This window comes from Amborella trichopoda, chromosome 12 (genome assembly GCF_054954075.1).
Source record: "Amborella trichopoda isolate Santa Cruz 75 chromosome 12, AtrichopodaSantaCruz75HAP2 v2.0, whole genome shotgun sequence".
Lineage (NCBI taxonomy): Eukaryota > Viridiplantae > Streptophyta > Magnoliopsida > Amborellales > Amborellaceae > Amborella > Amborella trichopoda.
In genome coordinates, this window is record NC_142347.1 from 49,424,153 (window position 1) to 49,437,977 (window position 13,825).

Here is a 13,825-nt window from a genome sequence, read left to right on the forward strand (position 1 = left end):
CAATAAAAATATCAAAAATAATATTTCGTAATAAATAAATTGATCAATATACCTCCAAAACTTTTTAACAGTATTTTAATCTATTTATATCTTGTAAATTATTTTTTAATATTTTTATTAAATACACTTTGATAAGAAGAATAAAGGCTTATAATTTTACGTAATTTAAAATTATGAAAAAAAAATTAAAATTAAAATACGAAACATAATCATGCCTATCAAATCAACCCAAATTCATGGGCTCATATGTAGTTATAGGCCCACTAGCCTACCGCTACCATTTCCCCTCGTATGAATACCATCATGCTTCCCATGTCATAACAAATGTGTGATATTGTTGGCTCACTCATATAAGTACCGTATGTATTGAAGCACAAAGAACTCACCTCATAACAGGAATAAGATTCAGCACCATCTCCATTTTTCATTTTGCAAATGGCCGGAAACAATCCGACAACGCCACAAAATGAAACACCCCCATGAAGAATGAAACATCACATGGCACATTTCTTAACAAAAGTTTTACTGATAATAACATAATCCCTTCCATGACAACAATAGAAGAGTGAAATACAAAGTGTCCATACAAACCATAAGGAACCGAAATCAACATGGCCGGTTGAACATGCAACAGCCAGAACATAGTCAAAATTAAATGCCTAACCTCCATCTTACCAGATGCTGAGTTCTTCTCTTTCAATTGCAATGTCAAAATGCAAAATACTCTTAGTTATAGAACTAGAGAGAGAGAGAGAGAGAGGGACCTAAGCTTGACCAACCTTTGAAAAGCTGACCAATTCAGTGCAAAACTTCTTAAGTTAAAAACAAGTACAGGTCCTTTACCTTACCAAACGCAAAGTGCCTCAACAGTTGAAAAAGCAGAATCCCAACTATGGAAGAGAGTATCGGTGTTTTTATGCACGACCAACTTTTGAAAAACTGACCATGCGAGTTGTGTTATCAATCTGAGATCCCTTTCCAGAAGCACCACTCTGGTATGGTGTCCTCCCCACACTACTATATGCATCTTGGTAGCGAGTACTCTGGTAAGGAGCCGAGTAACCTCCACCACCCCTACTCCCTTGACCACCCCTATCCTTAGAGAAACCACCACCGACACCAGAAGACCCACCTCTACCATAGGCGGAACGCGCACCATAACCGCCTTGTCTCCCTTGACTCGAGAAATCAGCCTGCCATTTTCCACCAGTCGCCCCTGCATAGTCTTGACCCTCTCTCCTCCTAGACGGGAGGCCATCGAGCCCACCCCCTGTTCGAGCCTCAAAGGCCCTCTCATTGCTATCCACGAAGACCGAGAGCTTCTCAGCATACAACGAGGCCAAGGCTTGAAGCCTTGTGTGCTCAACGTTGTGGAAGACCAGGCAACGAGTGGGTTGGTGCCAACTCGCATGCAACTCTTCAGTGATCATCATCTTGCTCACAAGGCTATGAACATGGGCCTCCGAGAGCTCGAACATCGCAGTCAATTGATCAAGGCTCAACGAATGATAGCACGAAGAGTACGCGAAGAGATAGGTTCTTAGGGCCTCATCTTTTATTTTGTTCTTTAACATGCCCAAGACTGTTTGGAGGTCCTTTACGAGTTTCCACATGTCTAGGGATTCGATGGCTTCAAAGGCCTTGCGAAAGTCACCCTTGATGAGGGAACGCGTGGCAGCCATGACATGGTCGCGCACATTCTCAGGTGGGCCCGTGAAAGTCTGTCGCTCACTAACTTCGAGGAGGCGGCGAAAGGTCTTGCTGATGACCTTGCGCTTGGCATCATGAGTGTTGGCTGCCATGTTCGGGACCTCAAGGAGCATGGCACATATCAGGTGCACAGCCTCGAGAAGTTCGAGGTTGATATGCATGTGGTATGGCATCTGCCTTCTCCTCTCGAGCTTTTCCTGATAGAGAGAAAATTAGAGAAACTTATACATCTTACTAGTACAAAAAATACATTGATAGGAATGTAGAAGAAAAAAAGGTGGTAAAACACAAAAAAAAGTGTAAAAAACAAAAAAGAAGATGTAAATTCAGGTGCCTATTAAGAAAACAGGAGAAGAGCATTGGAACCAAAACAACCCTCCAACTACCCCCCCCCCCCCCCCCCCTTCCCAACCCACAAGAAAAAGTAACCCAAAAAAAAGAAAAAAAGAACATCTCAGATTTATGACTTCTCTTTGATAAGGTGGGTTCTGGTAGTATATTCATGGCAATCAGCAAAGGGCTGGCTGGCAGGCTGCCTCTTGCATCAAGGAGGTTAGCTTAGCGAGCAACAAAAGCAGTGCCACCCAGATGTTCGTAGTTTTAGTGTCACAAGTAGGCATATAGCTTTATGTTTCATAAAAAGTAGGCATATAGCTTCACTTGATTAAAAGGGCATCATAGCCCAAAAGTCCTAAAGAACCTTGTCCGTGCATGTCATAGATTTTGTTAATTAAAACAAAAATCAATCCCAAATTGAGATGGGTGGACAGCTGAGACAGATTGCAGTACTCAGGACATAGATGCTCTCAAATGAATAAAATCTATAGAAGTCATGAAAACAGTATCATAGGAGTACGTAAATGCATTCATATGATGAAATCTATATAATTTTCAGAAACAAATATCCGATTGGATGGTTGCCTCAGTTTTCATCACACCAGTCATAGCCTGGCCATTCTAGCCTCCCAGGCGGGAAAAGGGGGAGGAACCAGGACAAACCTCACCGCCAAGGAGCCGATTGACCAGACAAACCAGCAGTGGCCCTATCAGTGTACATTCAATTATATAACGAAAAAAATATGAACATAGCCAACCAACCAACTACATAAATACACTTGATGCATTCAATGAATAAACTGTATAAAAGAAATGTAATCCAAATAAGGACATGAGACACCCATCATGGATACAGAACACAAGCACGGCGTGGAACATATCCTTTGTACTTAAAAAAATCATATAATTTGACAATGGAAGTGAGTTAAGAATGAATCAAACTTCTGAAAATGCTTCAGTGGGATAGGTGAGTGTGCATGTGCACGAACACAGACAGACAAATGCACACGTGCACACACACATAAAGCTGATATTTCATAATTGAATTGAGTACAATAAAGAAATACGTAATTCAATACCTTACTGATAAAAATACATATTCCAATATAAATCTGTGATATCTATTTTTTTCAATCAGTTTCTATCCTTGCAATGCTGGCACACAAGCTCAACAAGACCATGCACATAATGCCACAAGAATATGGGACATGGTGATCCATGTCTTCCAATAAGAGTCCCTATTATCAGTTTTCCAAGAATAGGGTTCATTAAGGTTGACAGCAAAGCCACCAATATATAAGAACCCAGTCACTTAAACACATAAGCTGATCAGCGGCTGGGGAGTGCTTCATGGAAGGTGAGGCATATCATAAAATGATATCAGCCATGGTTACAGATTGAATCAAGGATCATCTAATTTGCAACACATTGTACACGGCCTGGTGTCCGTCCCATGTTTGAATTTCCAAGTTGAAAACAGTTCCATAACTTCATATTTTAAAGGTAATTCAGTAAATGAAGATAAATTTATCTATTTTTTAGAGAAATAAATGAAAATAACTTCTATACAGATTCTGATTTAGAAGTAAATGAAGATAAATTCTATACAGATTAATGGTACACAATACAAGGTTGAGGTTTCTAGGTATGTTCCTCGTGAGAACAAAGCCATGGAATTAATCACAACACATGCAGAGTGAGCATGTCAACAAGCCAAGCCAGATCGCATGGAGGCTCAGCTCAACTCATAATGACCGCAGCTTGAGCAACATTTTGTGACTCGACAAGCCAAGTCAAGCCTAAATGGGCAGCCTGTCTATCAATCAAAACAAGCCCAAGCCAAGACAAGCTCAGGCTTGAGCTTGTTTAATATATTACTAGTCAGATGCAAATGCTTTGCACGTGCATTGAAGTGCATAAAGCCATTCAATGAAAAATATAAAATTAATTGAAATTAAGTTAGGAAAGAGATTTCAAATTCGGCAATCTTTTTTAATAAAAAATATATACTTTATCTTTCAAATTTTTGAAATAACAATAAAAATTTAATGTATTTATAAATTTGGGAAATTCATCAAAAATAGTTTGAAGAACTAAAAATTATTCAAAAAAAATAAAGTTATTCAAGTAAATGAAGAAACAATGGGTGCATATTTCAGGTTATATTCTGGGCGTCCAATCACCCCCTATTCAAAGGCTTTCCGTCCTCAGCATTCCATCAGAACTGGCAGGCCTTGCTTCATCCCCATCATCAGCAACCTTCTCATGCGCCTCTTTGGAGACCCCCTGAGAATGGCCTAATCAAGCTAAATTTTGATCGAATTGGAGGCCTTCTCCGAAATCACCAAGGCTCTGTCCTGGCCTCTTTCTCGAAACCCATTGGCCATGCTAATTCCCAAATCAGCAAAGGCGCTTGCCGTCCTCAAAGGGCTCAAACTATTCGACCCTTTCTGGAGCCCTGGACTGATAATTGAAGGTGACTCTCGGAAAACTATTGCCTGGGCTTCAGGCTCTACTGCCTGCCGTTGGTACATGCCGCATATCTTCGATGAAATTTTCCACCCAACAAGCTTCTTCCCACACTTCTGGAACCACGATTGGCTAGAGTGCAACACAGACACAGAAACCCCCCTTCTTAGATGATGGTTGCATATTTCTCTTCTGTTTTTTTTTTTAAATTGGAAGTCAGAAATACTACAGAAACACCCCTTCCCTAGAAGATCATACATGTAGGACCCCACCCGCTAAATATAGACATAGTAGTGAGTGGTATAATATAGTAAAATGTAATATAGTATATAACATGGTAGTCTAGTTTGGTATAGCAATATATTACTACACAGCATTGTTATATAATATAAAAGTATAGATTATGTTACATTCTTAAAAAAAAAAGAAAAAGAAATATAGATTATGTTACCACACTAGTCAAGCGCTCTCAGGGCCCTCGATCTTTAACCAGATGGAGCCTCTGCCTATATAATTTATCATTAAGCACAATTGAGTTTGGATCTAGCTACATTACATATTAAGCTCAAGATCCCCAAATTTAAAGGTGTATGAACCCTAATCCCTACCATCAGGAGCTTCTATCTAGTTATATACCCTATCCCAGATCTGGTTCAATCCCAATCCCAACAACTAGGTGTGAGCGCTGAATAACCTATAAACACTTTTCCTTTTTTAGCAGTAAGTAGGCACTCAAAGCGAGTCTGGTTCAGGTCAGAAGTAGGAGGCCCTTCTATAAAAGGGCACTCAGCAGGTAGCTTTGAAATATTATCAATGAGCCCCATAGAACAAAGGAGAGAGTTCAAAAGATTATCAAATTTGGTGGGAGCAATAGCAGGGGAACCTTTAAATCAACAGGGTGTAGTGGATAATTGGATATCATCATAATTTTGAAGGCAAAAGTTCTACTGTGCAACAAGTTTGTTGCAATTAATAAACAAACTTGATGCTTCCAAACACAACTCCTCATGGACAAAGTGTAGGTTGTACAGTAAACACACTATTTGTCCAAAGAGAAAACAAAGGGATGTGCTTAAAGCCATCACGTAGCTAGAAATAGGTCAACATACTGCTTGGGACGTAGCTAATACAATTAGCAATTTGCAAGTGTAGAACCAAATGAGAAATGTATGTTTGTGTGGGTGTGCATGTATGCCGCATACATAGAACAATGGGAGATCAAGTTTGAAGAATTTTTGTGCAATAATATGGCAGCATCAAGTAATGTTTTCAGTTGGGAGACATCAGGTAGAAGTAATGTCCTTACCAACACATTACACGAAATACATATATCTAAAATGTATGATAGGGAAGAACAAAAGCAAACCCATATACGAAGAGATATATAAAAAAACATATACAAAGAATTGCATAGCAAAGAATAGGAGAGAATGTAAATTACTTGTTCTGGGGTCTTCTCATGGTAACGACTCTGAGCAACACCTTGTGCAAGCAGCTCCTTCACCCTACCACCCGCATAAAGCTCAGATAGACAACCATGCGCTTCTGAGATGAGAGACACCCTAAAAGCACAGAGACCAAGTTGAGCCATTGCCCTGTTGAAAAGTATTTGGGTCGAAATATCCATGTGTTGGACACCATCTTGCAAGTGACTCATCAACAACAAGTCGCGAGCAGTTGCAAATTCGTCCAAAATTGCATGATGATATATATCACAGAGCATAGCCCTTGCCTTAGTGCGCTCATCACCATACTTATAGATAAGAGATACCAATTCATCCATGAAAGCTCGACTACTCTCTGGAAAAGTGGGCTTTCGAGGAACAAGCTCAGGTGTGACTACAAAAGCAGGAGGTCCTCTAAATTCTTCACCACCAACATGGGGTTCCTCAGATTTCCCATCTTCATCAATTTCCATCTCCCCATTCTCTGTAGAAGCTTGAGCAGGTGCTTCTGAAATATCCATTCGCTGCTCAGCCAACTTCCTCATTGCTTCATAAACTTCTTGGGGCTTATAATACACAAGCTCAACTCTTCTCAATGCAACTTTAGCAGCACCTTTTGTGTCGCCAATGCGTTGCAAATAATCCTGAACATTTTGTGCAAGCACAAAGAACAAAGGCTCATCTCTAAGCCTTTCAACATATTCCTTAGTGTGGGGATCAATACCCTGCAAGCTCTTGAAGAATTCACTATCCATTCGCTCTAAGAAGGCAACCAAGTTCCCCCAAACCCGAATTGTACCCTTGTAATCTGCATCCTTTTGGGTCTCATTCTCGTCAGACTCCACAGTATCATCAACCACAATATTTGGGTATTGCTCCAAAATATCAAGAATTGAAAGCACATTTTGGACGCATTTTTTCCATACATTTATCTGCATATGGCCACTAAGACTCGGATTCACATCGAATTGGGCAGAAACCACATGGAAAAAGATCTCAAGCTTTTGAGCAGGGGTTTTTGCAACCCTGGTGAGGAAAGTGAGCTGCTCAACCTGTTCAATTCTTCCAGTCCCCTTCTTCCCCCTCGCTGCAACTATTTCTTTAAGCTTCTTATCAACTGTTTCCCATGTTATCTCACTAGGGTCCTTCATAAACTGCTTGTCCATCATCTTATCTTTCTTACTTCTTTTCTTTTCCCAACCCCCCTCATCTTCATCATCTACCATATCCTTGTCTTCATCTTCACTCTCCGATAAAGTAGGGACCTTGGTAGGATCTTCGATGAACTCAGATTCCGAGTCTTCATCTTCTTCCTCCTCTTCCTGTTCATCTTCTTCTCCATGACCCTCTGCCCTATATTTCTCAATAAGGTCCTCAAATTGCTTGTTGTTTTTCTTGAGCTTTTGCTTGACTGAATTCAAGGCCCTAAAGTTACTACTACTCATCTTTTTCTTTGCATCTTTGTTTGCCAAAGCCTCGGCAAGGTAATCCTCAAGCATAACCAAAGCTTTGATGTAAAGCTTTGGTACCTGCTCGGATTCAGTAACTCTAATCACCTTCTCCAGCTGCTTGTTAATTTTATCGAAGCATTCTTGTAAGCTAACCCAGTCATTGATTTTCATCGCATTTTTCATCTGATCGATCGTTTGCGACATTTCTTCAAACCTCTTATCCTTTGCAGATCGAACGACCCTCCTTTGATCATCAGAATCATCAGAGTCACTGGCATTTCCTTGCATATATTTTGATCGAGCAATTGCCCCTGCTGAATCACCTGGAGGTCCTCCATTGTCAATTGATTCCTGAGAGGCTGTATCCTCATCCTCTGTGTCGCTATCTCCCTGATAAAGCAGAAGGAGAAGGGGATATCAGATCGAGGTGAGGAGTTGGGGAAATTAAATTGGAGAGAAGGAGAAGGGGATATCAGATCGAGGTAAGGAGTTGGGGAAATCGAATTGGAGAGATGAGCCATGAGTAGCGAGAGATAGGTATATGGTGAGGACAGGTGAAAATCAAGCGGAAGATGATCTTTTTATCTGACAAGGAAAAAATAAAAAATAAAACTTCACAGGGTAGCGGAAGATGATCTGGGAGAAAATGGTAGGGGAAAGCTGTGAGGCGATAAAAGATGAGGCAGAGAGAGAATGAGAGGAATCAGAGTGAGAAGATGCCTCCACTGAGAGGAAGTGAACTGGGCAAGTTATGAGAAAAAACAGTAGCGACAGAGAGGAAAAGGAGACGAAATCAGCTTTGAGAACTGGTCTCGAGAGAGAGAATGAGAAAAAAACAAAAAAAAACAGAAGGCTCGAGCATACCTGAGTCCAGAAACGTGAAGTCGCCATGGTGTGCGAGTAATCCTAGAATCAACCTGTAAATCGCTATAGAGATCAGTAAAATATTAGAAAGAGTAATCTGAGGAGATAGAGAAAAACCTGCAAAAATCTTAGAGAAATACCTGAAGTAGATAGAGAAACCCGCAAAAATTGAGAGATGGAAGAAAGAGCTATATCACAAACCCTAACCCTAGAAGAAAATAACCGCTGAGGCCCGAAAGCTACTTGAAGCTGCTCTATATATCATGGCTAAATGTTTGATAGGGCTGCTGGCCTATCAAAATATATAAAGCCTCACCTCATAACTCATCAAAAAGTGCACTTCAAATGTTCTTTAAATCGATCATCTCATGAACGTTATGGTTGTCCAAAAAAATTAGTATTTTAAATTTTAAAAGAGTAATGATCCTACGAGACTATCCCACACCTATATATATAGGACTTTAAAAGATCATCATTATATTTGATACATATCTTTAAAAAAATTAAGTATCACATTCATGTGATAACTTTTTTAAAGATCCGTGTCAAAAATTAATAGTAATCCTTTAGAGTCCTACACACACGGGTATAGGAGAGTTTTATAGGATCATTACTCATTTTAAAAATAGGGTATATTACAAGAAATCTTCTAAACCGTTCATTTCGCTCTTAAAAATAAGTGTTCACATATTTGTAGGATCTGAACTATTTTTTTAGTTTCAAAATTTATTGTCAGTGTTGGAAACTAATTTTAGAGCTTTTTGATGTCAAATGTGCTTTCTGGATGAGGATTTGAGGTGAGGCTTTATTTTGTTTTCATAAAGCCTAGGCCTTATAAAAACTTCATCGATATTTTATAGGGAAAATATCATAAATATAGCTTAATTTTAGCCTAATTGGAGAAAAAAAATTACACTTTTCATAAACTTTGTCTACACCTTTTTTCTTCATTTTGGCTTTTTTTTACTAAAATAACATTCACGGTAGGCGTATTACCATAAAAAACATTACTGTACTTTAAGTATCGTAATTTTTTTTGCATTTTATACAGTCTTTAAGTACCAGAATGTTTAACGCATTTTACCGTAATATCTCCAATCGTTATTACAATATTCGAACTATCGTAATACTTATTATACAGTATAAAAATAACTGTAATTATTTTCCGCTCTTTTGTTGATGATTTGTTTATCAAAAAACCCCATTTTTACAATTTTTTTATCATAAACCAGCTATTTTCTCATCTTCCTTGCCTTCCTATGTCTATCTCTCTTATCCATTTCTATCTCTCTCATCTATTTTATATTCTCTCATCTATTTATCAATCTTTGAAAGAGGTCTCTGAGCGCTATTTCCCAATCCGTGAGTATCAAATATACATGCCAACACTATTTTATAGATATGTCATCAAAATCGTCAAGCGTTTATTTCCTTGGATTTGTAATGGGAACATTCCATAAGAAATATAATGTTGTTTTTCTATAGTACTTGATGTAGTTGGGTTGGCTATTGTAATTTTTTAATTAAAATATCGTATAAATAAGTTTTAGATTTGTATTTATATTGTGGCATCTATATTGCAATCTAATGTCCCTCTATAATGTAACTTCCTCATTATATATAAGTATTTTGAAATTTCTATACAGTGATTAAGCTTTGCGCAATAATAATAGCTGACAACTGAGGGAAAATCATTTTTCACTTTAGTGATTTTTTCAAGATGAAATCTAATGATGGATATATTTTCTATGACGGTTATATTTTTTATGGGGATTCCATCATTTGACTAAGTAAATGATCACCTGTCAAAAGTATTAAATTATGTCACAAGTACCATGACTATGAGGTATATTGGCTTAGGGTTACCAAATAATAATAATATGATACGTATTGATGATGAAGTCTAAAATGTCGAAGCGCAAGATCTGGCATGTACCGCTCACAAATGCGTCTACATATGATGTATGTGCGACACAAAGCAATCTGACGAACAATAAGGCCATAATCTCTGTCATCTTTAATTTTCTCTCTTAAGTCAGAATAATCATTGTATGGAGTCTATATGACCTATGAAAAAAAAAAAAAAACTCTTTAAGTTAAATAATCTACACCAAAAATTAATTGAAATATAAATAAACAAAATCAATAGTAACTATTCTATACTAACATCATTTATCCATACGTTATCAAATCTCTTGTCACCCCCACGAGACAGAAGTTGTGAGAGTTATCTAATTATCTAGGAGATGCCCACCTGAGGGATCTAGGTTGCCATGCCTTTAATTCTTTATAAATTGGGCGTAACAATTTGAAATGCTTGTACGCCCAGCACTGAAATGCATGTATACAAAATAAGTATTACAACAAAAAATATCTATCAAACTTAAAAAAAAACTTTCAAAACATTAATATACTAGCATTACCAATAAAAATGGCAGTTGATCCTCTTAAGTATTGATGACTAGGACGAACAACTTTTAACAAGCCAAGGCTAAGGCAACTGTACCCCATGCATACTGACCAACTACTTCTATATACTAAAAAAGCTGTAAATATATTGTAGGCATCGTACCAGCTGTGAAATCCATAAAGATTGTGCAACCAACTAGATATAGGAGGTAGGCACAGGTGTGTGTCGTAAAAAGGTGGTATGGTTATAGTTCAGTGGCAACTATTTGAAAGTATTCGTCAACCATGTCAACCGAATAATATAATAGTTACCACCAAGCGGCAGCTGTCATATCATGTTGACTACATAATCATCGTACTTCTCCACTCTCCTAAGTGTTACGGCTATACTAGTCACCCTTAAACGGATAATTTTCTATACATTTTCAATAATAGGCATCATCTCTCTGATGTCTACATTAAAGTGCCAAGTGTTCATCTCTATGCGCCACCTCTCGATCATAGTCGACAATGTGCCACGGTCATGATGAGTCATCAGTACTATGGTCAGAGAATACAATCTTGATCTCCTAAACAAATCGATTTAATCATTATTTGTTAAATGCAATAAAGAAACTATATTGGCCTTCTCATCAATCTTGAGGGGATTTTCCCGATCCTGAAATGGAATTTGTGAGTTCAAATACTAAATTAAATAAATTGATTAACCATCATGATAGACAAATAATATAATTTAAAACAATTGTACATACATCTCCAGGGTAGGGTGCATCTTCTGTCATGATCCCTGTTCAAAAAGCTATCATAAATAACAAACTCATGGTAAATAGACTACTACTAGTCTATGAGACACCTGACCAAGGATATGACAAAGTAAAAAAACAATTAGTAAAAGAAACTCATTCAATCATAATTGGGACACAAAGTTTAACTACATTCAATCATAATTGAGACACAAAGTTTAACTAACAAGGCAAACAGGAAATCACTTTCATATGTATTTTTATGGATAATTATGAAGATCTGTCATGATAAAGAAATCATAGATTTGCTGCAAAAATGTTATTGATATAATATAGAGCATCCTGGTTTGACGAGCATGATTACTACTCAAGAATAATTGAATAAACAATAAATTTTAAAGTGGAGTAATTTCATGTTTATTTTTAACTCGTAATCAAAGCCATATCAACCCAAAATAGTATAGATCATTTATTTAAACAATACCATCAACAAAATCCCATTTCAAAAGAAGCTAAAAAACAATAGATAACTCTCTCTCTCTCTCTCTCTCTCTAAAACTTTTCAAGGTTTATGGAGGCTATAGAGTCCAGATACTTGTACATAACATTATTTGCGGCTACTGTCAGCCATATCATTAATTTTTTGAAGCAAATCAATTAAAAAAAAAGAATCGATCATGAAGATTCATGTCAATTTACCACTTCATGATAACACTATATAGAGAGAAAGTGCTAAACCCGATTAGAAACTATGAAAGGGAGATAAATAAACTTAAAATTGACAATATACGACATATTTACCATTAATTGGTTGAAAGGCTACAAAGTACTAAACAAAACCTCAATGATCAGATGAGGTAACAGAACTGAGGGAGAGAGAGACCCCGTGGGAGATTGAATGCCAAAAATCTTGAGGTGGAGAAGAAGAGTAAAGCCCTAAAATGGTAAAAACAGAACCGTAAATGAGAAAATGGTTTTAGGTTAAGGTTTATAAGAGTCAATAGCAGTGTTAAAAAAACGCCGAGTCGAACCAAACTCGCCCGGTTCGACTCGGGAATCCCCATGGACGGATCGAATCGGCGAAATAAACGGGAATCGTCCGGTTCTAGAGAGAACCGGACTATTCTGTACAGTGACTCGCCGATTCACTGTACGGAATCGGCGAGTCCTGTACGGAATTTTTTTTTTTTTTTTTTTTTTTTTTTTTTTTTGTAATCCATGATAGATTTTTTTGTAATACTTGATCGATTTTTTTGTAATCCATGATCGAATTGTTTTTTTTTTTTTTGGTAATCCATGATCGAATTTTTTTTTTTTTTTTTTTTTGTAACCCATGATAGAATTTTTTGTAATCCATGATCGACTTTTTTGTAATCCATGATCGAAATGTTTGCTTTTTTTTCTTGTAATCCATGATCAAATTTTTTGTTTTTTTTTGTAACCCATGATAGAATTTTCTGTAATCTATGATCGAATGTTTGTAATCCACGATCGAAATGTTTGTTTTTTTTTTGTAATCCATGATCGAAATGTTTGTTTTTTTTTTTGTAATCCATGATCGAATTTTTTGTTTTTTGTTTTTTTTTGTAACCCATGATAGAGTTTTTTGTAATCCATGATTGAATTTTTTGTAATCCATGATCGAATTGTTTTTTTCTTTTTTTGTAATCTACGATCGAATTTTTTATTTTTTTTTGTTTGTTTTTTTTTGCAATCCATGATCGAATTTTATGTAATCCATGATCGAATTTTATGTAATCCATGATCAAATTTTTTGTAATCCATGATTGAATTTTTTGAAAATTTGTGATTTTTTTTTTTTTAATCCATAATCGAATTTTTTTTTGTAATCCATGATAGAATTTTTTGAAAATTTGTGATTTTTTTTTTTAATCCTTGATCGAATTTTTTTTTGTAATCCATGATAGAATTTTTTGAAAATTTGTGATTTTTTTTTTTTAATCCATGATCAATTTTTTTGAAAATTTGTTATTTTTTTTTTTTTAATCCATATTATTCAAAGAGAAAATGAGAGAGATGATGATTCTGAGGCCACCCTATCCCAGCCATATTATTCACATATCGAGTCCCAACAGCAACAGTGTAGGGATGAGCACGACAGTACAGGTGAGCATGAAGGATGGATAATCTTCGGGGATTTTAGATTGGGAGCACAACAAAACACTAACACTCAGGGATTTGGGAATAGTCAGACGCCTGCTAATATCGATGATTCGTTTTTAGATCGAATCAATGAATTGTTAAACGAATTCAATCAACGGCACCAGCGTGACCAAGAAGAACAATAACGTCGTCTATCATTTTATTTTTAGATCATATGTTACTAATTTTATGCTTTATTGTAGTCCATGTATGTTAATATACTTATTCCATGATA

General features: G+C 36.8%; 1 protein-coding gene across 2 annotated transcripts; it reads right to left on the bottom strand.

The window, feature by feature from the left end:
• Positions 1-506: 506 nt before the first annotated feature.
• On the bottom strand, positions 507-8,598 carry EIF3C (eukaryotic translation initiation factor 3C). Of its 2 annotated transcripts, none has more exons than XM_006845742.4 (4): positions 8,416-8,598; positions 8,276-8,328; positions 5,957-7,801; positions 507-1,907 (listed from the first exon to the last, which is right to left on the bottom strand). In XM_006845742.4, exons 2-4 carry the CDS (start codon positions 8,300-8,302, stop codon positions 915-917), a joined length of 2,865 nt encoding a protein of 954 aa, XP_006845805.1. In that variant the 5' UTR covers positions 8,303-8,328; positions 8,416-8,598; the 3' UTR covers positions 507-914. The 2 variants fall into 2 exon arrangements, with proteins under 2 accessions (XP_006845805.1, XP_088709271.1); XM_088853145.1 differs by having other exon boundaries at positions 8,276-8,338.
• Positions 8,599-13,825: the final 5,227 nt, after the last annotated feature.